This window comes from Cyphomyrmex costatus, unplaced genomic scaffold (assembly GCF_001594065.2).
Source record: "Cyphomyrmex costatus isolate MS0001 unplaced genomic scaffold, Ccosl1.0 scaffold5, whole genome shotgun sequence".
NCBI lineage: Eukaryota > Metazoa > Arthropoda > Insecta > Hymenoptera > Formicidae > Cyphomyrmex > Cyphomyrmex costatus.
Window position 1 is genome coordinate 3,316,707 of NW_017279267.1, and position 26,951 is coordinate 3,343,657.

The 26,951-nt window shown below is 31.6% G+C and overlaps 2 protein-coding genes across 2 annotated transcripts; one reads left to right on the plus strand and one right to left on the minus strand.

Moving 5' to 3' along the window:
- Positions 1–2,282: 2,282 nt before the first annotated feature.
- pygo (pygopus family PHD finger) lies at positions 2,283–7,051 on the plus strand. Its single transcript, XM_018545607.1, has 5 exons — positions 2,283–2,453; positions 4,567–4,853; positions 5,452–6,474; positions 6,598–6,743; positions 6,818–7,051. The coding sequence occupies exons 2-5, from the start codon at positions 4,638–4,640 to the stop codon at positions 6,936–6,938; spliced, it is 1,506 nt and encodes a 501-aa protein (XP_018401109.1). The 5' UTR covers positions 2,283–2,453; positions 4,567–4,637; the 3' UTR covers positions 6,939–7,051.
- A 6,149-nt stretch (positions 7,052–13,200) lies between these two features.
- Positions 13,201–23,463, minus strand: LOC108778270 (uncharacterized). Its single transcript, XM_018545400.1, is given in 21 exon segments — positions 13,201–13,397; positions 14,126–14,171; positions 14,579–14,935; positions 15,209–15,340; positions 15,741–15,972; positions 16,272–16,447; positions 16,531–16,756; positions 16,822–16,950; positions 17,115–17,215; positions 17,461–17,617; positions 18,294–18,584; positions 18,654–18,738; positions 19,270–19,469; positions 20,910–21,022; positions 21,163–21,239; positions 21,242–21,263; positions 21,905–22,022; positions 22,093–22,159; positions 22,432–22,658; positions 22,838–22,948; positions 23,282–23,463. Coding segments are annotated over 21 exon segments (3,246 nt in total).
- Positions 23,464–26,951: the final 3,488 nt, after the last annotated feature.

Consider the following 26,951-nt stretch of genomic DNA (forward strand, 5'->3'; position numbering starts at 1 on the left):
TTCACGTACCTGTGTGTCGACCATGCATGCCACTTTATTCGTAACGTGAATAAAAATTACGTCATATAAAACTTATCATTTAAAGCTTGAATTTTCATCGCAATACGCAGCAGTATCTCTTACGGAATATTTTCTTTATCCACGAGTTTAATCAGTCTTAGCTCGAAGCTGTATTATTTTATATTAACCTTCCAGGGCGGACGTCAAAATTTGTAACACAGTTACTGACGCTAGATCTGTTAGACTTATTTAATTTATGCTAATTGAAAAGACACTAATTAATTTCAAGGAACCAAATTGACATATCTCGCATTAAAAAATAATCATTTTTATTAAAATATATCAAGTATATTTTGAAATATATTTTAATAAGAATAAAATATTACATGTATATATAATATTACAAATATCCATATTTTAATAAAAATAATCTGAATTGCAGATAACACGAAGAAAATTGAAAAGTTTGACATTTTTGACAAAGAGATAATTGAGTGAATCCAATAGACCCACCGTCAGCTCCAAAGGATTAAAAGTTAATATAGATTGACGTAATTTAACTTAAATTCCTGATTGCTATGAAGTAGTATCTGTTCTTTTTATATAGTATATCCAATATTCTACGTTGAAAAGCAAAGAGAAAAGAAGATGAAAGCTTATACTTTCAAGAAAATTAAAAGACGTGGACACGTTTCAAATACAAGTTTAGTATAAATAAATTTATATGAAAACGCGAAATGTAAAATAGATCTTACACGTTCGTTCAAACTGATCTTATTCTAAAAACTTAAATGTTTTAATATGAAACTATATATCGATCTCATCTAAGACTGATTTTATTTGCACCAATAGATTATCTGTAATCTTGGTTCAATTTACTCTCGATTTTTTAAAATAATTTCAAAATTAGGAAGAAATATTAAATAAAAAACAAATTGATCTATCGAGATTAAAGTTAATCTATATATATTAGAGAAACGGGCAGGAGACTGGGGTGTGACATGGTCATCAGGGTTTTGCATTTACGCGCGTAAAATATAATAATCTACCCCTACATGCATGTCCGGCAAACAAGTTGACGTTATTTATCGTCATTTTGACGTCAAAATGATGCTTTTAACATCAAAATATCGTCAAAATGATGATAAAAAACGTCATCTTGTTTGTCAGGTGTATTATATGTATAATACAAATTATGTAAACTATAGCTATTTTATATTTTATACATTATGATTTGCGAATTTTATTAGATGCTTAAATCAACAGTTGCTTAGACAGAAACGTAAAAAATGAAAAGATTTTGCTGTAGTATCATTCAAAAGTTGTTATTTTAGGTCTATAATCAAATTGAAAATTATCCTTATTTAAAATTATCCTAAACTATTAATTTTTTGATAACTGTGCTTTAATATTTTTATACACAGAATAATGAGATGAATTGAGTAATCGATGTAAAGAAATCATAAAGTTGTTTTTAAAAAAATATGCAATTTAATTATGGACAAATTACATATCTTTTTTTAAAATAAACTATCTTCTTTACATCGATTAATTCATCTTATTATTTTATGCAAACAAATATGAAATTACTTTTCAGATTAGATCCCAAATTAAGTAGCAACTTTCAAATGTCGCTATAACTAAATTTGTCCATATTTTATGATTTTATTTAAGGATCGGAAACCTCGAGATCTACATTTCATAATTTACAAAATATCATCGTTTTAGTCAATTTGACCGAAGCATTTTCTTCACGCGTCCTTCTTCATTTGTAGGATCCCTTCAATGTAAACAATACATAAAAATTCCATATAAAGATAATCTTAAAGTGAATTCCAAATTTGCGCTTCAAAATTTCTCGCCGATTGTAGATCATCGCGAAATCTCGGATTTACTATCGACCGAGTATCACGGCCGTTTCTTTGCGAACTTGACGCGTCGTCAGCAACGACATCGCCATCTATCGGAGGCGCACGAAAAATCACGGGCTACAGATAGGCGACAAATACAAGCGCGAGGGGGACACGCGTAACGCGACAATGGCGACCTGAGATGGTTCGTATGGCGATACCTCGCTCCGTTATCCGAGCTTAGTGACACCAAGAGTGCGAGATTGCGTTCACCGCGATCGTGTACGCGCGTCCGTGAATGCGCGGTCCGTTCGCGATACCGAGAAATGCGTTGCGCGCGAGGCGCAAGCCAGAATCGCGTAGAGACAGATTGCTCGTTCTGTTAAAAAGGCTGCAGCAGCAGCAGTGCATCGAGCAGCAACAGTAGCGGCGGCAGTGGCGGCGGCACCAACAACAGCGACAGAATCAACGACGATAGTGTGGTGGCTAGATCGCAATTCGCAACCACTCGCAACGTGGACTTGTGGGTGCCGGGGTTACTCCGGAGAAAAAACGACCGTGTCATGCACACGATCTCGTCGTCGCGTCCGCTATAATGCGCTGGTGAGTACGACGACACGTACAGGTCGCGCGATTATCTCGCGTCCCTGTGAAACCCGGCCGGCTTTTTAAATCGCCCGGTGCATCACACGCGTTGCGTAGTACGTTCTTATCAGCCTGCTTAAACACCGCTGTACATAATTGTTACGTTTATCCCGCGCGCTGCGGACGCACACAAATCGTGCGCGGTCAACTCCGTCCAACTTTGCGGAGGCGCCTTGCGGAGGCTCGATGGTGAGACCCTGTGTGTGTGGTTAGGTTAGGTTAGTCTATACGAGAGAGCTGCAAGGAGAAGTTTGTTTTGCTTCCTTTTTACGTTCGCCGCGCGACGGGACCCGACGAGGGCTCTTCTCTATTTTGTTGTACCGCAAGTCTCTTATCGCCGTTCCGAAGGTACAGTCGTGTCGTAAAGACGCTTCTCTCACTTTCTCTCTTTTTTTCTCTTACACACTGGTGTGTACGTGTGCGTGTCTCTTTCTCTCTTTTGCCTCTACACGATCTTCCGTCTCATTCGTGACGGACGGACCGCTGGCGCGCCACCCGAGGTAACGGTAGTAATTTCGTTATTTATATCGGCATATGTAAATATAGGCGGTATGCTACGATGTACAGATATGCATACGCGGGTCCCGAGCTTTCGCGTATGTGTATATGTGCGTGCGTGAATGTACGCGCGCTCTCTCGCGCGCACCAGCTTGTTTATAAATGATAAGTCTCTCTCATGCCGCGAGAATAATTTCAATGGAGCATTTCGATGCGATAAGAATGTTTCACTACTCCGCGGCTGTATATCCGGCATATATGCTACCACTCTGATCGGTTGACTCGTTAAAAAATTTTTCTCGAACGGCGTGTAGGGCAGTACAGCAGGTAAAAACTGGATACAATCTTAATCAATTATTTTGTATCTGACTGAGATAATTGAGATAATTATTAATGAATTTGTTGTGAGAGACACGTTTTAGTGACGGTGTTTAGTTTTCTTTTCGTAAATAGTTACAAGATATTTAAATAAATTACGAAATGTTCATTTTAATAATTTTATTCGAATAATTTTTAATGTATGTGTGTGTGAATAAATGTGTTGCTCAATAATTATATAATCTTTAAATTATTATATTTTTACGTAAATGTATAAAGAAGTTTGTACACAAATTATATTTATTATATATGAAATTAATAATTATCTTTAATAATCATAAGTAATTATTTTATGAAACATGAAATTAAACATTAAACAAATTTGGTTTATTGAATTAAGCTTTAACTTCATTTAATCATTTAAATTTTAAATCGTTACATATTTACATTAAGACTAATAAATATTTGTGCCTGCACTCACAAATCTATACAAATATCAGCAAATATTTATGATTGATAATATGCATATTTGTTAAATTATAATTGAAGTACTTACTGCAACAGCGGCTAACACATATTTTGTAAAAAGAAACAAATAGAAGGCTTCGTTTAATTTCTATCAATATCATGTATTAGGCTTATTGAGACTATGATACTAGAAAGAGTGTAACATTGAAACTCACTGCATTCGAAAACGTTACTAGAAAGATCTGGAACAATGTAGATTCAAAGACATATAGTATGGACGCCATTTGTATGTAAAATGGATTGAAAAAATGAGAGAGATAGAATGCGAAGACAGTTCAGTTTTTATATCTTATTCTATTCAATCAATCACAATATTTTAGAAGAGAAAGAAATTAGTCATCTTTACATTCGCTCTTTCTCTCTCTTCCTCTCCCTCCCTTCCTCTCCCTCCCTTCCTCTCCCTCTCTTCCTCTTCCCCTTCTCTCTCTCTCTCTCCCTCTCTGTTCTTAATTTCAAACCGATATAATAGAACAATAGTAGAAAGAGAATTTCTGGAAAGTTTTAGGTTCATTCTTCTTTTTCCGTTAAAATGAAAGATCAAAGAAATTTTACTACACGCTCCGTCCAGTACTACATGTCGATGGTTATGCTACATTGTGAGTTGCAATAAGTAACAAGCATTGCAATCTCATCAGTTATTAAATTATTTGAATGTGTATACATGTACATACACCGTTTAAAATAAATTTATATACAATAAAGTTTCGTTTTGCTTGTTTTCTAACAGTGGATTAAAAATAATTACTTGCCACGAAAATCCAGTGGTGCTGGCATGATAAAATAAGGGAAACGAAGGAAATGAGCCACAATATTGCGGGCATGCCACCCTTCACAAGGATGCCATTGGGGGGTATGGGAATGGGTGTAAATATGGGCCCTAATGCCCCACATCCTGACTCTTCTGCTCATCCCCATCCACCACCGCCACCACCAGCTGGTGCTAATCCTAAAAAGAAAAGGCGTACAAATGCAAGTGTTGCTCAACCACCTCCGCAACAACCTCCATCTGTACAGGTAACTTAACTTCACTTTGTTATATTTATGTATTTTAATGTATTAGATCAAAAGTTTGTGTCCGATTTACTATTCAAAATTTAAACTGCTACAAATCTGTTAAAAATAAAATTAATCTGAAACTTTATTTGATAGAGCATATTTACGAATCTGTTTTTTTTTAATTGCTATGGTTTTAACAGAATTATAAGCAATTAATGTCAAAATGTTCTTTTTATTTAATTTGCAATAACTCAGTCACAAAAATTTACAGAGACATTTTTGAAAAACGGGAAAACTTTAAGCTTTTCTATGTTAAAAATTCAAAAATTTTTGCAAATTTTTTTGATGTGTAACAGGATCACAAAGTAAAGAATAATTTTCTCGTCTTGTTTAACTCATAGTTTTCTATGTAAATTATCAAACTCTCAGAAATTCAAGAAACATAGTAATTTTTTGAAAATAAAGTATTCTTTAACATCCTATTTTTAATTTAAATTTCGCTTATTTTTAACAAAATTACAACTGTTTGAATTTTGAATGATAAATCGGGCACGAACTTTTGCACTGATCTAATATAAATTATTATCTTATTATTAATCTAACATTCTTTCAACAGGACCTACTACCCCCACCCTTAACTGGTTACGGTGATACAATAGTTGCAAGTAATCCTTTTGACGACACTCCACCACAAACGCCGCAAAGTCCAATGATGCATGGTGCGCCTTCACATATGCATCCTCATCATCCACATCACATGGGTGGTCCTCCTATGCGAGGTATGAGCCCTTTAACTACGATAGGTGGCATGAGTCCTATGATGCCACATAATATGGGCAATATGAGTCCTATGGGTAATTCACCCATGACAAATCACATGAATCATATGGGAGCTATGTCTCCTATGAATCATGCTCCTATTGGAGGTATGAGCCCTATGAATAACATGGGTCCAAATATGCCTCCTGGTCCAATGAACACCATGAATAATCATATGAATATTAGTCATATGGGAAATTCGCAATTAAGTGGTCCACCTATGGGTAGTCCAATGAATAATATGAACAGTGGACCTATGGGTAGCCCAATGAACAACATGGGTCACAACATGGGTAGTCCTATGGGTGGACCTTTAGGATCTCCAATGAACATGGGAGGATCTAATCACATGCCTAATGGACCAATGAACATGAACAACATAAATAGCCATATACCGCCCAACAGTCCATTAAATGGGCCATCACTAAACAATGTAAACAGTCCACTAGGACATAATGGATCTCAACCTCATCCGAATCACATGGGAAATAATCTTAACAATTTAGGAAGACCTATGAATGGACCAATGACCACTATGAGTTCGATGGTATCGAACAACATGAATATGACTGGACCGAATCAAATAAATAACATGAATATGGGTGGTCCAGGAATAAGTAGTATGTCCAATATGAATATTAGCCATCACAATCAAATGGGAAGTCATATGGCAGGTCCAATGGGTACATTATCCAATAATATGGGCGGTGGACCACCTATGGGACATCCTATTAATTCTATGGGGGGATCTATGCCACCACACGGGTTTCAAGGTCCGCCGGGAATGGGTCCAAAGCCAATGCCAATTTCTGCAGGCAAAGTAAGTTATGTTTTTATCAAGTATATTATCTTGTAATTATAATTAATATAATTAACTTATAATAACTACATTTAGCAAATTCGAATTAAACAAATTAATTTGTAATTTATCATTTTTTTACAGATATATCCTCCAGATCAGTCAATGGTATTTAATCCACAAAATCCTAATGCGCCACCGATTTATCCCTGTGGAATTTGTCATAAAGAAGTACACGATAATGATCAGGCAATTCTGTGCGAATCAGGTTGTAATTTTTGGTTTCATAGGTAAGTCGTTAAAACAATGATCTTGTAAAATAATATAAAATGTTTTTTTTTTTTTGACAACCTAATTATTTCAGGGGCTGCACAGGATTGACAGAATACGCTTATCAATCATTAACGCAAGAGGTTTATGCAGAATGGGTGTGTGATAAGTGTTTGCAATCGAAAAGCATACCCCTGGTTAAGTATAAACCATAACACTTCGTGTCCCGTCGTTCGTGCGACGCTCCAGTGACTATTTGTTAGCGTTTATATGTGGTACACGCATATATGTGTGTGCAATTGTGCACACAACACATACACAGACACCTTAGCACATGATAAATTAATGCATGCGCGAAGTCGTGCATTTAAAATAAAAAAATATGATGTTTGTTAATACCTTAGCTTTAACTTGTTGAAATATTAGGATATCATTGTAAGTTGTATCGATATATATGAAAGCAGAGGTATAACACTCAACTGTCATTTTAATTTCAAGTTATTCATGACAAATGAATTCATTCATTAGATTTATTAAATTATAATATTATTTAATATTGAATCTTGGCAGATAGTGAAAATAATTGGCAACCGTATAATTTTTTTATTTAAAAAATTAAAAAAAAATTTTTTCAAGATATCAAAACAAAAATTTTAAAAAATAATAAATTTTTTAACGAATTTGAGATTTACAAAGGATCTAATACTTCTATCACTAATTGCATTTAATTCAAAATTAATAGTATTTACAAAGGATTCCACACAAAACTTATAGAAAAGTGCTTTCGGTCGAATTAGCTGAATTTTAATATGTTGTAGTTCTCGTCATTCTGAATAAATATCTCAATGGTTGTTCAACAACTTGTTCCTATGGCTAATTTCAGAGGTATAATCAGTCAAAGTATCCTTTGTCGAAAAAGCGATACGCATTACATTCACGTCATTATCGACTTCTCTTAGGATTTTCTTTCTAATAAATATGAGTTAAATAGTTACAATAATAGTAATTACAATAAATATAATAATTATAATATATAATATTTATAATAAATATAATTACAATTATAATTACAATTATGATTATAATTATAATAATATTTGTCTAAAGTCACATATTAATTTGAAGGCTTATAGTATGACTCCGGAAGGTAAATTGTTGAAACCATATATATTTTCCTGTTCTCAACGTTATTCAGGATCAACGACGTGGACATGGCAGGTTATCTGATCATGTGTGTGCACGTGCGTGCATACCGAGGATCGTTATTTTCTCTCTTTTTTTTTTTTTTAAGTGATTTTACATCCAGTGTATTATACATATTTATTATTAAATAGATGCACTCTCTGTGTGTAATATACGCAGCATGTTCTATCTGTATAATATTGCAAAAAGCATGTGATATACTATATGTGAAATCACCTTAAGACTCAAAACCCTCCCTTTCAAACGCGTGCGTGTGTATATGTATGTGTGTACGCGCGGCCATCTATGCGTGTGAAGGACTGACTCTCTTATTTATCTTGCATTTTCATTTTGGTCTAGGTCAATGATGTCTGCGTTTTCATTCAAATCTATTGGTACTTCTCTATTCCCTGCATCTAAGATATTATGCAATATTACATTTATTTATATAATAATTATTATATATACTGTAATATAATAATTATTTATTGTAAGTACTATTATTGAAATTATTTGATTCATATATATTAGAAACAAAGATCTAAGAAGTCGATAATGACGCGAATGTAGTGCGTATCGCTTTTTCGGCATAGGACACTGACTGTTTATATCTCTGAAAATAAGTCGTAGGATCAAGTTGTACCCATTGAGACGTTTGTTCAAAATGAAGAGAACTACAGCTTATAAAAAATTTAGTTAATTCGACCGAAAGTACTTTTCCATAAGTTTTGTGTGAGGTCCTTTGGTTTTAAGCCAAGCATTGTAAGACATATATTAGAGACGAGCCGCGAACAATTTTGCATCGTCTTCGTTTTATCCTATATATAAACGTTCCTGATAAACGTCATAATAAATGTTATCATCTTTGCAATTGATATTTAAATATTGTAATATTAATTTTATCAAATGAAAATGATTTATACGAGTATCGTTTGTCATTGCGCACATTATATGAATTTTTTTTTATATTTGTGTTAAAATAATAGTACACGAATATAAATTAATACTAAAATCATATTGATATATTTGAAATCTTTGATTTATTGCATTCACGAATATATATCACCTTTATCATGCAGATGATATATTTATTATGATACAAATTATATCGATTGATTGGAGGTTGACATAAGAGCTTGTCGTAAGTCCTATTTTTATTGTTAAATTTTCATATTGAATTTTTTATTAAATTTAAATATGTGACTTAATAATACAATCAGCATGAACAGAATTAGCTATTCCCATTAAAAAACCGGAATTACACAAACATAAATGCAGTATTGGAACTTCAGATAATGTACCTTGAAATGCTGCAATTCTTATATTTTTATATATCATTATTTTAGTATAAAGGGAACCATGGTGAATTGTATTACTTTATTTTCGATTTTCATTTTTAGCTTTCTTGGACTTTTTTATAAATCTAACTGAAAGTAAATTTTTTATTCATATGTAATGAAAATTTTTTTGTTTAAAAAAATCGAAAATAAATGTAGAATAAAAACAATACAACAGACATTTTTTCATATGCACAAGATAAGTAAGTTGCTTTTTATTTTTTGAAAGACTTGATAGCAAATTCGGTTGGATGCGTAATATATACGCACTATATTTAGCATATTTAAAGACTGTTATACATAAATAATGTAAAAACATGTTTATAGTATATAAACGGACTAGATCATGTTTGATGAAATATATATATTGTATACTTTATCAATTTAAAATACTTACGTTTTTACATTCCGATAAATAAATGTACAATAGACTTTATAATTTGCGCCAGTGATGCAATCGAATTTGCAATAACAACTAAAAGCAAACCTGATTTGCTAGTTCAATCTTTAATTAAATATTTTATATTTTTTCATGTTAATAATTTGGTTATTCTTATATTGTTGCCATGGTTTAAACTCTTGATTTAACTTTGTGGTTAAATTAGGATATAAGAAATATATCTCTCAAGTTGTAAAAAGTTTTTATAAAAATAATGTTTTATATAATTTATGAAGTAATCTTTAATGATATTGCTCTTGCGCACATAACAGGATTATTTCACTGATATTAATATACAAAATATTTCTATTCTAATAAGTTTTTATAATTTGATAGAAATTTTATAAGAAATGGAATCGGCATAAGCCTCTAACATTTAGGCAGAGCTGAAGTGTAAAATGAAATTGTTAAAAACTAATTAAAATTGTAAAATTTTTGGAATTGCGTGTCTGAGATTACGTGTCTTTTGCTAGTATTTTTATAATTTATGACTTATCTGAATTCACCGTTTATATCTATAAAAGATAATATGTAGCGAATTTGAGTAGTGTATGCAAAGACTGTTGTACGCAAAATGATATATAACATACCATACATGGTTCAATTAATTGGAATTATTGGATGCTCATTACAGTTACGTCATCGTTTAGTAAATACGTTGAATGTTTAACCATTTAAAGCGCTTATATTGTATCTATTTAGATAAATTAATGTACAACAGACTTTTTGATCTACACTAACGCATCCAACCAAATTCGTTATTAATTTCAAACTATTTCGAAATAAAACAAAGTAATGTTTCTCAACACGATAAAGGAATCTGTGCACATTTAACAATTTTAACTAGCTAGCGTAATCTTCGCATCTGCCAGATTTATAATATCGACGATATTAATATAAAAAAAAGAGCATATTATTATCAGGAGATTAACTGTTAAAACAAAAAACTGAATTCCGTCGGCAGCTAATACAAAATTATCGTCTACGGATTGTATAGTTTTTTATATGTATATGAAATATTAGCTAGATACATATACACATATATATATATATCATTTAATGCCTGTATTAAATGGAGATCTGACGAACAGCAAAAATTATTATTAAAATAATTAATGTTTATACTTGTACCTCAATTAGATAAATTTACTAATTTATTCTCAATATAAAATTCATGAATTTAATTTTAGATAAAGAAATTAATTTTTTAAGCTAATATTTCTTAATCTAAAATTAAATTATTTTTTACTCGAAGTCTCCGTTTAATTCATGCCTTAAGCTTGTTTTACTAGACATAATCGTTTTAACACATATTATATGTGAGTAACATACGCAGGATCCTACATAATGCTCATATTTTAGTATTACAACGAATAGGATACCATCTTCACATATCTTCTTTCTGTATTTTCTCACGCGGGAAGATCATACTAAAACCTGTTAGCGTTGTTTTTATTACGAAGATTAAAAGATACAGGGGATTAAGCGATTTACGAAGACTTACACGTTGTCAATGGCCGAAGCAGCGGATGAATCATTTTGTAGTACAAAAAAGTAAATGAGCTGTAACTTAAGTAACTAAAGATAATGTTTTTATCTTTCACAGAATTAAGCCATAAGTGATTATATAATTTTAAAGATGATTCCTACACGTTCATTTGTGTTACAGAGCATCCATCTCGATACATATCGCGTAATAATTCTTTTCTTCGTTTATCGATAACGATTGGATATGTTTTACAACGATAGCTTAACCCCCTCTTGTAAAAATCTGTTCGAAACAAATGCATTTTATATGTGTCCAACTGTTTGTCTCATTGCAACTTTCTTCAAATGCAGTTACCTTTATTTTCAGGAAATATGTATATATGCCGAAATATGTGACAATTTTTTTTAACGGAGATGGAAATACTTCGCATGAATATAATACATAATTACGGTCTTTTCTTTTCATAAGCGATATAATATAAAATATCATATAAATATCTATTGACTTTATGTACATAAGCCTTTCTATATCTAAGATTTAATATGGTGGGAATCAAGAAAGAGATGCGCAAATATTTGTCGCAGTCGCACAGTGGTTTTATGTAAATAATATATATCACGTTAAAAAAAAAAGATCCATCGATCGTAATATGTTGGATGTATTTCGCACTAATTCTTGTTCTTGCAATGACGTAACATAACGCAGTTTACAGTCGAGAGTGCCGACATTACATCGCCTACATACGTAGATTCTGCGAAGTGTTGCTATCATTTGATGCCGTTACGTTTTATAGTCGAAAGAAAAAATAATTGTAATTTAGGAAATCCGGCCGTGATTTAGAAATTTAAGAGAGAGCAACGTACAATTCTTGTCGTTGCCAATTCGGCACATTTACAAACAGACACAATACACATGTAAACACAGAACACACATGCTCACACACACATACACACACCTTTTACACAGTATTATTTTGTATAAAAATTGCGGATTATTGTTATTTCGATTTTGAACTTTAAAAGAACTTTGGATTCTTATTATTTGTCGTAAACTCTTGAAACGCGTCCACGACAGGCTCGGTTTATCGATTGCGACACGAAAAATGATAAGACTAATAGGCGAAAAAAAGTAGGAGGAGTAACTGAAGAGATGAGATAATGAGACGCTGCGACAAAACGTGGACGCAGTATCACGAATGGAGCTAAAACTCAGCACGCGACAAATTGTTCATAGATTATTTTTTATCATGTGAATACAGAATATATATCAGCAATAAAAATTGTTATACATATTATAGACTGGCGTCTGCGTATGTGTGTATGATCATTTTACATACGCACCGGCGCGTACCTAATTCCCACTCTTATGCGACATGTACATGTTCACTTATATATCTATTGTACATATTTATATGGCACTTTAAATAACAAGTCGATACATTGTTGATTTTTATATTACTGTTCTCTACCTTAAAATAGTATCCGCTCACACATGAGACGTGTCCTGAAGTTCATTGGGTTTCCAAATGTTGGAGGCTTGTTTTATTTCTTCTTAACTCGAGTTCTCATCGATATATGAATTTACTTAATAAAGTATTTTTCACGCGACTGAGATTATATATAATATATTTAATGTGAAATTGTATTTTTCAATATTACGAATCTTATCGTTATTAATCTTCATTCATGCTCAATATTAGGAACGTTAATAGTATAATGCAAAATCATAATATTTGTTTACATTTTCTTGGTCAATTTTATATTAATCTTTTATATAGCTTTTTGCTTTTGTATCTTTTATATCTTTCGAAAAAATAATTCTTTTATCATATTATGTAGTATATTTCTTTGCTTTTTTATCCTAGATAGAGAAAAAGGTCCAGTTCACCCTCGGTGCTGAGTGGTAACATCAACTCTAAGTAATATTTTGTTGTAATAAATAATTCTATTTTATTATATAATTATAGTTTAATTTATAATATTTATATAATTGTAAGAATAAACGCAGACGGATAAAAACGTGAATGCAGCTTACTTAGATTTCGCCGAATGAGAGGATTCTCTTCTCTCGAGCGTGTGCAGCCGAACAGTATTCGACAATGTTCTAGCAACGTGAGTTTTTGTTATGCGTCCTATGTGATTATTAGAATTTATTTCTTCCATCCATAATATTTGCGGTATTTTCGGACGAACGTAAACAAGCGCTTCGTTACATGTTATCCACAAACCTGAAAAGGATAATGATTTTAAACGCGTATCTAACTAGCCCAGCAAATGTAAAGTAACATGTAATGTGTTTTAATTGTAATTTCTCACTTAACAATATAACTGTAATATAATATATGCTATCTTATAATATTAATAGTTATTAACAAATAAACAATCGTGAATTATAAGGCTATAAAGAGTCAAACGCAAACAAAAAATTTTTGTTTTAATTTTCTCTGGATAATTTTTAATAGAATAATATATGTTATTGACTGTCTTTTCACAGACATATTACTGTTTTTTAAAAAATTTTGCTACAGATCTTCACACGATGCTTTTACCTCTGGTTGGTGCACGGAAACATTTTGTTAATTAACAATAATTGTTTTTCAATTGGCATTATAACTTGGAGTATATGGAGCTTTGTATTTATTATCACTTAGTCGCTGAAGATGGTCTAAATCACAGATCGAAACATTCGACTGTATTTTTAATTGTAAGATTAAATTAATTTTTCGCATGATCAACTACGTTTGACTCTTTATAGCCTTATAATTCACGATTGTTTATTTGTTTTTAACAAAAAGAGTCTATAAATAGTTTTTATATTAATTATTTAAATTTTTAATAGTTATTATATTGCTGAGTGGGAAAATAATTAACAGGTGCGTTACATATAATTTAGTGTTTGCTAGGAGGCGACAATTACTAGAACGTTGCTCATAATTATGAAAATGTCGATGCTTACTTCTGTTTGAATTCTTAAACTCACGCTGATGGTTCACCGATTTGTGCTAAAAAGGAAAATTATTATATCTCTTTTTCTCTTATTTATCAAATACTTATTAAAAATTAATATATATTATCTCTTCTTTTTTTGTTAAATATAAAAAGTAAAAAGAGAGAGTATGCTTTTGTCACGTTCAATAGCGTAAAAACTGGTCGAGTAAAATCTGAGTGATTTATGGATTTGATTTTCTAAAGCGACATCCACAATGAGATTTTAAAGGCGTAAAATTAAAGTTTTAAACTTTAAACCGTAAAAAATTGACCAATTATAGTTGATTGCTTACACATTCGACTGATTGGTCAATTTCTTACAACTTTAAGACTTAAAACTTAAGTTGTATGCCTTAAAATCTTATTGTAGACGTCGCTTAAGATGAGTAATGTCTCGATTGACAAAAATATATGTACTTACTTCATTCACTTTTAAGGAACATTGCGGACATTGTTTCACGGCTGCTTGCGTGGAATCCAGATGGCCGTTTTGACGATGATGGGACTTGTGCGAGAAAGAGCACGTGCTGTGATTCATGTTTGCGTGTAATCCCAGTTTGCCATACAACAATCCGTACTTTCTCTCATCAGCGGGTCGTAACATGCCGTTTCTCTTCATCGCCAAGTATATCTGCTCAAGCAAGCCGTAGCTTTTGATGAGAAAATCCCTCTGCGCCAGAGCCGTTATTCGTTCTCTCTCTTCAGACTCCGATATGATTTCAGGTTCGAAAGAGTATAGGGCGTTAGTGGGAGATCCCTCGGCATCCTGCTTATTGATCTGCGAAAAAGTAACGATGATAATATGCTTACTTTTTCCCGGAGATAGAGGAAAAAGTCCCATCTTATTTAACATTCCATTTATAACTTCTGTCAAGTTTTCATACTCTTCCTAAGAGATAATTATTCTCTTCTAATTTTCACTTATAGCTGTTTTTATGAAGAAATATATATATATTGTATATATACAATATACATATATATATATGATGAAGTATTTCTTTATATAAATGGCAGTTTAATTAAATAGAATTAAATTATTTTGTATACGAACGGTTTTTCTTATTACGCCTGCGGATTTACTTTTCTCTTGCAATTTCTTTAGTGCGTTTGAGCTTTCAGGGCCTAATTTTTGCTCGCTCCATTTTCCGACTATTCGTTTGCGTTCTTCCTCTTTTGCTTTCAACTAAAATAAGATGAAATTACTTATAAAAATAAGCCGATTAAAAGATAAGAATTAGCAGTAATTTATTAAATTATTAAGACAATTACAAAAAATATAGCAATGTAGTAATAATATAAGTTATTAAAGTTAAAGCTTGTTAACGCAGTTTATTTTGTTGGATGAACAACGAACAGTTTTTTATTAACAATGTGTGCTTTCTATATTTTAAAAAGGTTTTTGTTACTTTGATAAAAATTTTTCTGATAAAAGCTTCATGATGTTATATACATTTTATATTACAAGTATTGCATTTCACTTCACATATTGGCATAATTTTAATGTAACATTAATAAATATGAGGAAATGTTTTGAAGATTCACATTTGCCAAGGATACTAAATTGTAGATTGATGAAAATTTACCTCGTTCTCTTCTCTCTCTATTCTCAACGCTTCTTCACGTGCTCTTGACGCCGCCGTATCTTGGAAAACGGAAAGGGCATTTTGCATAAAGAAAGAGTGATATTTATCCTCGTCAAAGCATGGATAAATTCTTCGGAAATTGCCTATGTGATCGTCCTCCCACTGAAATTGCCTCTGCATATAATTGTTCTCGTTTCTATCGGATTTTATCGAAGCCGGATCGTTAATTTGACTGTACATTGTAACGTTTCAATTTATTGTATTATCAGACTTTTACTGCAATATATTTTTTGTTATAATTCTGCGAATTTTTTGAATTCTACATATATTCTATATATTTTATATTTTATATATATAAAATGAGAAACTCTTGACAGATATTTTAACGTACTAATTAAAAATTCGGATTTAATTTTTATATCACGTATGGATTGTAAAAAATGTTTATAATTGAATGTCATTTTTTACTAATAGGTTTTACAAAGCTATACAAATTGTGTATGTTCTTTGAAATATTTCACTTGCCTAAGCTCCTTCCCGTTTAAGCCTTGAAGAAGTCGCTCTCTGATTCGCTTCCTGTCTTCCTCTATTATTTTCTTCTTATCATACTGTTGTAAATTTAATATATTGAAGGTGTCCATTAGCAATCCTTCCTTTACGTCTTTATCTATCTGTGCATCAGTATGAAAGCTTGGCGAGTGATTTACCTGACAGATTTACTAATTGTAGAGAAAATATTTAATAATATATATTTCTTTTAGATGCCTGAATCTCTTTGTGAAAAGCTTACTTCAAGAAGATAAGGCTTGAGTTTCCAATCGAGCAAAATGTCAAATCCCAATAGCTCGAAGCAGGCGCAAGTCATATTGTGCATCGAGAAGCACGCGTGGTAATTATGTTTTAATACGGGGTATGCGGCGATTATGGTTTTAATTATAATTTCGTCGATCTTACTCCATAATTCATCTACATCGACATTTTTCATCTTAAACCATTTATTCAACGTTGATATTTTTCTGTAAAAAATAATTTGCTGACTGGTTATATTTTATCATCAATTCTACAGCCAATATATACGAACCTTTTGCTACCAATTTCATCATCGATGATGTACATTCGGCTATGCTTGTTAACGGAGTAATTCGTCAAATGCATAAACATGTTAGAAATATTGTAACCGATCGGTTCCTTGTATTTGCTGGTTGCAAATCTAAAAATACAATATGCTTTGCATTTCCTAATAAATTGGAACATATATATATATATATATATATGTGTGTGTGTAAATTTAAAAACATTTTAAGAGAATTATATCTCATGTCTCCTTCTCACAAGATTTACATTTAAGTATTTTTTTTTTTATTTATGTCTTACCTCGTGAGTCCTTCGTTGTACACATAGATTCTAAGAGGATCACATGACGTGATTAGTGTGTAAATACGTAGATCAAATTTGTACCCGTCTATTAAGAAGGGCTAAGGGTATAATAAGAAAAAGGAAAATACTACATTAGACTTTTTTTACACTGCAACTCTCTATGAAATTTTTTGTTATAATTGAGCACATTAATTGAAAAGAAAATTGAAAGAATTTTAGAGAATTTCAAGAGAATATAAAGAAAAGAAAAATGTGTAAAAAATTTTATCTTATTTATAAAAAAAGAAAAAAGTTAGTCGGTAAACTTCCAATGATTTTTTCTTAAAAAATTAATATTTCATACCCTTGCGATGTACACTTGACAGATCAAACGTTCACTTGGTTTGATGTCCTTTAAATGTTTCGTTAAATAAATACCGCGACCTTGGCAGCCAGCATCCGGTTTGACGATGAAAGTTTTTGACCTCCGCGCCTTGGCATAAGCCGTCGCGTCACCGTGACTGGAAATCCAAGTCCAGAGTTTTTGATATACTTATACGCTCTTTGTGACTTTAGGAAATATTGATTCTTCTTTATCGCCGTAATGGCAAACCTTTGGAATTTACAACCGGGAACCCGAGAGCAATCGTTTAGTGAAGCAAAACAGAATGACTCACGCATCGAGAACCTCGCGCTTGTAAAATAGATAAGAGGGCTTTCAATCGATAGACCGTATTTTTTATTTTGACACATGAAACGATTCATAGAATTGTCATACGATATTTTATCTCATTACCTATGATTATTATTATTATTGAAAAATATTGTGTGTGTGTGTGTGTGTGTGTTATTGTATCTAGATATAAAATTTCAACTAGATTCAAAGCGAAATACGTGTGCAAATAAAATTATTAATCAAATAGTATTTTATACACAAAGGGTGAATGTTTTACAGAATAATATTCTATATGCTTAATGTAGCAAATAGTATTCTGATTTGAAAATTGTATGGTTTTTTTTTATTGTTATTTAATTTAAATGAAATACTGTTATTTAATGAAACGAAAAATTAATTTTTGTCGATTAAGACAAATGAATATTAACGATTAAATAGTATTCTATATAATAATAAAATTTTATTAGAACTGTATTATTTGCTAAACGAACAGTTTTAATCATTAAAATGTGTTCTCTTACTCCGCAGGAAAGCACCAAGTTTTTGGGAAAAAATTGTAGTCCTTCGGGAACAGTTTCTGCATGCGATTGAGATTACGAGCGAGTAAATCCTTTCTACATATCTCTGTCATCCCGGGAAAATGATTGACCCTCTGGAACCTCTTCATGTCTTTGACACGCTCTACACTGATGCTCAGGTCGGTCCAATAGAGATCCCAACTGCTGTCCTCCGTAACTTCTCTCATCCCGAATCGTACGGCCACACGTCTAACCACATCGTACTTGCAGTTTATCGTGCAGATTGTTAAAAATCTGTTTCGTTAAATTGTAAAGTCAATTTCGGCTGTTAAAATAAATGTGTATGATAGTTCTTCGTAGTACCTCCGCTTTTTCTTATTCCTGGTCTTTGACGTTTCTTCCACATCCTCCTTGTGCCGTTTCGAATCATTTCCTTTGCATAATGTGTCTATTTGAAAAGTTTCATTAATGAATTATAAAAAAAATACTTGGGCATATATATATAAGCTTGGAAAATTTAAAGCGTCTTTTAAAGAATAATAGAGAAAATATTTTTATAAAATTACATGGAAAAGTACGAATTTGCTGAAGTATTTAAAAATTAAACTAGATATATACATATAGATCTATAAAAATAATTTTATTAAGCCATCAAAATAATTACGTAGAAACTCAAGCATGATGAGCAATGCTGTGAAAAGTTTTCTAGCCATCCGAGCATTCTATATACATAATCATTTTGATAGTCCAATAAAATTATTTTTGGATCTAGCTAAATTTTTAGATATTTCAGAAAAATCATCCTTTCTGTTTAATAGTTAAAACAATGAATTTTCAAGCAATCACTGAAAGTTTTTCGCTAATCTCCTTATGTAGTTTTTCTCTTTGTAAATTCCTCGTTACGTTTACTTTGAGTGAATTTGTTGTTAAAATATGATTTTGCCTTTTCTCTTTATCGGATTTACGACTAATTGAATACCTGTGTTATTGCCTTTATCTGCAGTGATCTGCCAGTGATGCCGCTCGAAATCATGCTTGGCGACACCTATTCTGTCGTTTGCAAGCGATAAGTCCGAGGAATTGTTGGAACCGATATATTTCTGATTTTGGAACAACGACTTGCAGGATTGCTTCTTGTCGGGCTCGCTGATGCTTTGACTGTTTGTTACGCTCTCGTTTCTGGAATTATCGTTTTTAGAATCGCGTAATATCACCGGATACTTATCGCTATATTCGGCGACGATCATGACCGCTGTTGCTTTCCATTATTTGATTATTTCAATTATTTGCTGTCAGTCAATTCGCGTCAAACTGAATCCGAACTTAATCCCTCTCGCATTTGCATTTGCCGCGTAGACGCGATAAATCGTGTTAATCGATATGTTACTAATCTTCTGTCGATTGATTAAATCAGGATTGTAATCTAGAAACGAGGGGAAAATAATAAAAGTGAACAAATTTACTAGAATATTTATTTCATCGGTCAGCATCTAGTGAATTTGCTCACTTTTGTAATTTTCATTTTGTTTCAAGATATACAATCGATCCCCAGATTAACAAATTCAATCATAAATAAATTGGTTTTGGTAAAATTTTTTAGAAACTAGTCACCGTCTGTCGTCTTAAAAATTTTTAGTTTTAACTTTTTATATAATTAGTCTAAAGAATCGTTTATAAAAATCTCAGCAATGCTTGAACTTATTATATATAAATATTTATACTTATTATATTTAAATATTATATTTAAATATTGAATTTTATTAAGACGTTTTTAATTCATTATAAATCATTACTATAATACAGGTATAATTATTGCTAAATATTAAAAATACAGTGATATACATATTTCTCTGATGTAACAAAGAATATGTACATTTTTTCTAAAGCGAAAATGATTTAAATTTATTAAACGTATCAAATTTATATAAATAGTATTTTTTATATTAATAACGTACCTCTATTTTCTTGTTCAAAGAAACGTTTGGCGTTAAACGTTAAAACGTTAAAGCTGTCGCGAATGGAAAGCTATTCGGCCGATATAGATCGTACTGCGACTGAGAGACACGCGTCACCAGCGTCTAGCTTTACGCGACTACTGCGGCATGGTCGACATGTAAGGTATCTCAGTAGTTAGTTTGGTGCTTTAATTACAACCTGACGACCATATTTAGAAATTGTATGTACAGTTACGGAAGTGATCTGCACGACACGAAACTTTAAATAGGTTGATGCGCCCCGCGCAGATTCACCCTCGCGCGTTTACGTTCGCTTTCTTGACGTTTAATTATGTTGCTCGACTTTTTACCATTGTTACGCGAAACAAGCAGGTCTAAAGTAAGAATTACGAATATCGATCAAGTGTCAAATAGGCACGAGCTATACAAGAAAAACGAAAGTTCTTTACGGTAACACTCGTTCTTCTCACTCTGGAGAAACGATTTAGATTTAATTTAAATCTGAAATAAAAAAGAGATAAGTAAAAAAAATGAGAATAATATTTTTAACGACACAATTCTTCGGGTGATATAACAAGAAAGGATCGAGCAAGGTTAAACGCCCCGCAACGATGCAGGTAAAAATGTACGAAGGATAAAAAGTTTATTCTGTCCCTGAAGTTACAGTTTGGAGTTTAATTCAGGCACTTTCAAGTTTTTTATCATCTCCACGACATCCATGGCGCACCCCCAGCACAACGTCACGCCACTTCCGCCGTAGCCGTAATTGTGTATCACCTAAAATATAAAGCACGAAACAAGCGTTATAAGAAGCGATCGTAAAGTTTAGCAGCGCTCGAATGATGGTGTGTTAAAGTTCAACTCGATATTGCTCTCGGCGTATATAGTTAACAGTATATTATCTTATGGTAATTTACCTTGAACTCCTTTCCCATGGGCGAGCTGAGGCTCTCGCACTCCAGACGAACTCGCGGTCGTCCTGGTCGAAGACCCACCACGCACGTATTATTTCACTCGTCTGCGACAGAAATTACGCAAGCCAAAATTATTTTGAAAAGTTTAATAATCCTCCCTTAACCAAGTTAAACTTTGAAATCATGCATATATTTTAGTCATAAATTCTGATAGAAAATATGTTCCAGATAATATTTATGTTGCATAAGATATTTTTCAAATGTCTTATGTCTAAAAGATGTTTAAAAGGTGTCTTTTAGATATCTTTTACAACATGCCTATTATCTAGAATAAAAAATAAGTAAAATACAATTTTCTACGCGAGAGTAAAAATTTGTTGAAGTTTTTACAAGAACTCTCTCCTTTCTTTCTCTCTTTTTCAGATTTTTCAAATATATAATCTACTTTTATTAATCCTCCACTGACCAAATTGGATTTTGAAGGTACTGATATTTTAACTGCAAATTTTAATAGATAAATTTAAATCTGTAAAAAATAAGTAAAATACAATCCGACTTTTAGTAGAAATAAACTCATCATTGTTAGATAAATCTTTCAGTATATAAGAACTTTGTTATATTTTTATATAGTTCGGAACAATACAAAAATCTTCACTAAATTTTAAAAATCCAGGTTGTTGATAGAAAATAAAAAATTCCACATGGCTAACGAAGGACTTAAATTTACGCCAAGTATCTTAAGAACCTTTAGAGATGGCAATATGCGGCAACATCCATCATAAATGTGTTTTGAATCTTTTTCTCGTACGAAACGGTCGAAATCGCCTTCTTGATGAGTACCGCCTATTACGACGCTGTGGATGCTATGGATAAATATTATAGAGGCTGCGGAATAAACGTTATCAATAAATATGCATTATTAATATTGTATACTTAGGGATGATGTAATTGCAGGCATCGTCGTCCACCAAAAAACAATGCATTGTCCAAGGTGCTCTTAAATAAATATCCCTAAATCAGCTTTCTTCTTCAGCAAGAAAACTTCAGCAAGAAAATACTTTGAAGAAGGTATATTAGACATATTGATACACAAAGAAGAAGAGACAAAGAGTGCAACTTCTATTTTAGGCGCTTAAATGGCAAATTTAAAATTTTTACATTCATATTCATTGAACACATGAATAAATCATTACTACTATTGTAATTTTAATGATAATTTGAATCTGCTTGAAAAGAAGGAGATATGCGATATGTAAATTGAAGGGTCAATTACCCTGTACACCTGACCTTTAATAGGCATCATCGTTTCATCCGCAACGAGTTCTCGTGCATCGAGCCCGCTGCAGTTTATTATTAGATCATATCCTTCCTCGGCTAATTGGTGCAACATTTTAATGTTCCTTCTTTCCATTTTTCCGCCTAAAGCAACAAACTTTTCCATGAGCCACGGTGGGAGCAAAACCGGTTCAGCGGTGTAAGTTATGAACTGCATACCTTGTCTGAAATTGTTAACGTCGAATCTCGGAATACGAAAGAGACGGTAATAATAACAAGCGGTAATTAAAATAAGAATAAGACGATTCGTTTAAATTTTGCATATGTAATAATTTATTTTATTTTTATTTTATTTTAATTTAAATGTTCAATTTTACTATAATTCAATTTTAAAATATAACGCGAAAAACGTACTTGTAATTCTTTATTCAATCGTTGTAATCTTTCGTTATTTATTTTTTGGAAGCCATAAACAAATTTTGTTCATATTGGCTCAACATCAATCTCATAATCGCTAGTAACACGAGTTACAGAGAAACACCCGTTTTCAGTGATAATCCGGCTTTCCACAATTGCTGGAACCATCGATGTGTACTGCCAGCCCACATCGACTGACAAAATACCATACAATTAATTATTGTAATCAAGTATATCGAATATATTAGTGTATTTATTAAAAATACTGGATGGTTTAGAGCTATCGATCTGTATTTGTATAATCAAAGTGTAAAAACATTTAATATGAAAAATCAATATTTACATATGTTATTTTTTGAAAGATCTTTGGATTTCATAACGTGCGATTTTACTTTTAATGTCTACAGATAAAAACCAAGAGTATACTTACGTTATATCCTCGGCAGGTGTGTCACCAAGGAGAAAAGGAGACTATAAACCAGCATTTCTATCTCTAGTAGTATCAGGTGAGAATGCATCGGCAAAGATCTTCACATCGTAACTTGGAAAAGCGCTCACCGCAAACGCACTCGTTACTCCTGTAACACCGGCGCCTACGACGGTCACACGCATTTTCTTCGTAGGTTTCAACGGATATATCACTTTTCCACTAAGATTAATACAGGTGTAAGTTTGGTGATATGGTTTGCAATGTGTTGCAATACAGATATATCTATTTATGATAACAAAGATTACAACTTACGTAAATCGAGGCCACTGTATTTATATATCTAATGTTAATACATAAAAATTTGTTAATAAGTTAGCTTAAGCTTTGTAAATTCCAAATAAACAGAAAATAATAAATTCTATAGTTTTATCAATTTAATATTAAACTAAACATTAATATATATAGTAAGATAAAACTACAGAAAGTTACAGAACATAAAAGAAAAAATTATCTTTAAAACGCAATTACATGTATATAACAATTTTTATAAGATTTTTACATTTTGGAAAAGTATAATTACTCAATTATGTGTTCGATACATCGTATTTTAATTACATATTATAGATAAACGTTTAGTATAACGTTTTGATTGCATTATTAATAATTAATATTTTCATATATATATATGTAATAATTAATAATTAATAATAAAAAATTAAATTGCAGAAGAAGTGTTACGAGCCAAGAAATTTTGTCGTTTGATCGACAGTTTTAAAATACGACGACTATCAAGATCTGGATACTAATTTTATTTCATGACTAACTTTAACTTCTAACACAGCAAAAAATTATAATTTATATATTCATATTATCTAAAACTATAATGTCCACATTTAATTATATTAATATTTGAAGAAGATTTTATAATTTTTGTTGCTGTATAACTTGTAGATGAAATTTCTGAACTTTCACCATGAGGATTGACATGCAAATTCACAACACCGCATATTCCTAGCATAATGCCTTTCATAACGACACGGCTGAGTTATGCTAGAATATGGGAGTCGCAAAAACTAAACGCGAAGAGTTCTCTTGGTTTGATCAGCAGATGATTCCGTCGCACCGTACTGTTGATAAACGGAGCATAATACTTTTAATGGTATTTTTACAAAGTCCTTACACTCTGTTTACCGACAGCACAGTGCGCACATTCGCGGAAAATATGACACATGACGCCGTGTATCACCACAAGATAGTGAATATCGTTGAGTGACATATTTATTACAGATTTCATTCAAAATCTAAAGATTTAATTTAACCGCGCGATTTTATTTGTAAAGATCTTTTTACCGGAAATACTTGCTCTTTTTAAATCGTCAGTTCAACTAACATCAAGTGATTATAATATTTTAGACAAATGTGACATAGTATTTTTTATGAGAGAAAGATATATTTAATAACCATTATTTTCAATTCCAAAATATGTTATATTTAAGAATAATTATAATTTTTAAATTTTTATTTAATAATTCTAAATAAAATAAAATTATAATATATTTTTTCTTTTATTTGTGATTGAGTTTTATTATTATTTATTATTCTAATATTTTAAGACATATTTAAGTATCACATTTGCTCCAATGCCACAATTATTCTGTATACTATGTATTATGTATATAAAATTAAAAAAAGAAATTATTTTTTCAGATATTTTTTCTGATAAATCAAAATCACTTTCGTTGATTTTGTTCTCTAACGATCACGTTTTGTACATTTTACGAATAATTATGAAAGTTCTGATCGCTCGATTGCACGAAAAATGTCACTCGATTTTTTCATCTTCAAATTTTTTTCTTTTAATACAAAGAAGCTTCAGTCCGACATTTCACAGCTCGATCTCGGCACTGACTCGAAGGCGGCGAAGTATCGCCATATCTCACACTCAAGACGACTGGCCGAAGTGCCTGATGACACTCTACGATATGGAGTATTTATTTACACCGTATGCAAGTGCCTTAGACATAATATGGCCCGGAAATGAGATAAAGGGTGTAAGTGACAGGACTCGATGAGCAAGCTGATCTCTGGATATAAATATTTGAGAAATTATTTTAGTATTATTTCCTGTTGACACCATTCTGTATTATTACAAAGATTTATTTTATCTTTATTTGATTAACCGGCACTTTTTTAATTTTCTCATTTATTTATACAAGTTTAAAATATACAAAATTAATCGAAAGCCATATCAATTGTATTTTATGTCATAAATTTTTTTAATGCTTATCTCATTTGCTTAACATTGCTTTGTTGGAGATTTCAATTTCTTTTAAAAAGTCAATGTCATTATTTTAACAAAAAACAAAAAAGAAATTAAAAGATAAAATATAAAGAATATTATATGAAATACTTTAGTGTTTATAAAGCATGAAAATGTTATAGAAAAATAGCGAATTTATAATATAGAAATTATATATTTCTTTTTTATATACACATTACAATGAATAAATATAATAATCGGTCGTTATACCTGTATAGGAACCACCTGATATTCAACCCCAGCTATACGATAATGATGGCTTAGTCGGAGCTATTGCTGGAGCGAGATTCGTGAAAATATCCGATCGTTATCGCGATACACCTGATCGCATTCATAACGATCAGCCGGGGTGGCCAAGGAATACATTTGCAGCTGCAATCGCACAAAAGAGCGAGTCGGATAACAGACACCATGTGAACGGGTCAAAGTGTTATCCGAAACCGTCTTCGACCTTACACACGACTTTTGTGTCGTAATGCTAGTTGTCCTAGAGGATCTTAATAACGTAAGGTTTAACGTAATTAACTTATTAATTATACGGTAATTTGCCGATATTTAATCTCATTGTTAAATTTAATTGAAGAAAAAAAAGTATATCTGCGTTCACTTGCAAAAATGTTTTTGTTAATGTTTTAACGAATTCCTTCTTTGCTGATATTTAATTATTTTGATCATTTAATAATTTTAATTAATCACTTGATAAATGTTGATAAAAATGCCAATCTTATTAATGATCATAAAATTTTATTAAAATTTTCAAAATATTATAAAATTATAGCATTTTTATAAATATTTATTAAATAATAAATATATTTTCGATCGTCTTCATTATTTTATTTATATGTAAATAAGCTGCCAAAAATTCTCTATTAAAAAATATTTTATTTTTCTTATTTGTTATATGCATTTTTATATATACATATTAGGGTGGCACTTAGGACCAAAATTTTTCTTGACGCCCCCCAAATCGACTCCAAAAAATTCAAAAAAAATCACTGAATTTTTGCAGATTTTTATCTTCACTCCTAATGGCCCCCCCAGAGCCCCGTAAATTAACATTGTTTTTACATAAGAAAAAAATTTTTTTCAGTGTTTCTACTGGCATTTTTAACGCAGTCGGTCTAAAAATCTACCAAGTGAGATATCTTTTCTTGGATGATTTCCGAGTGCAATGAGCCTAGTCCGAGCAAAAACGATCCATTTCCGGCCGAGTTATTCCACTTTGAACATTAATAATTTTTCACCCAAAAAATGAGAAGAACCTAAAATCTCTCAATAAAATTACAATAGCTCTGTTAGAATGCATTCTAAAATTATGAACCATTGAATTTCGAATTCCTTATAGTTTTC

What these genes read in the sequence shown, in the direction of transcription:
- pygo (XM_018545607.1), top strand. Translation starts at nt 4,638, where the DNA reads ATGAGCCACAATATTGCGGGCATGCCACCCTTCACAAGGATGCCATTG. An exon ending in TGCCAATTTCTGCAGGCAAA is followed by an intron (nt 6,475 to 6,597) that starts GTAAGTTATGTT and finishes ATTTTTTTACAG; the next exon opens with ATATATCCTCCAGATCAGTC. An exon ending in TGTAATTTTTGGTTTCATAG is followed by an intron (nt 6,744 to 6,817) that starts GTAAGTCGTTAA and finishes TAATTATTTCAG; the next exon opens with GGGCTGCACAGGATTGACAG.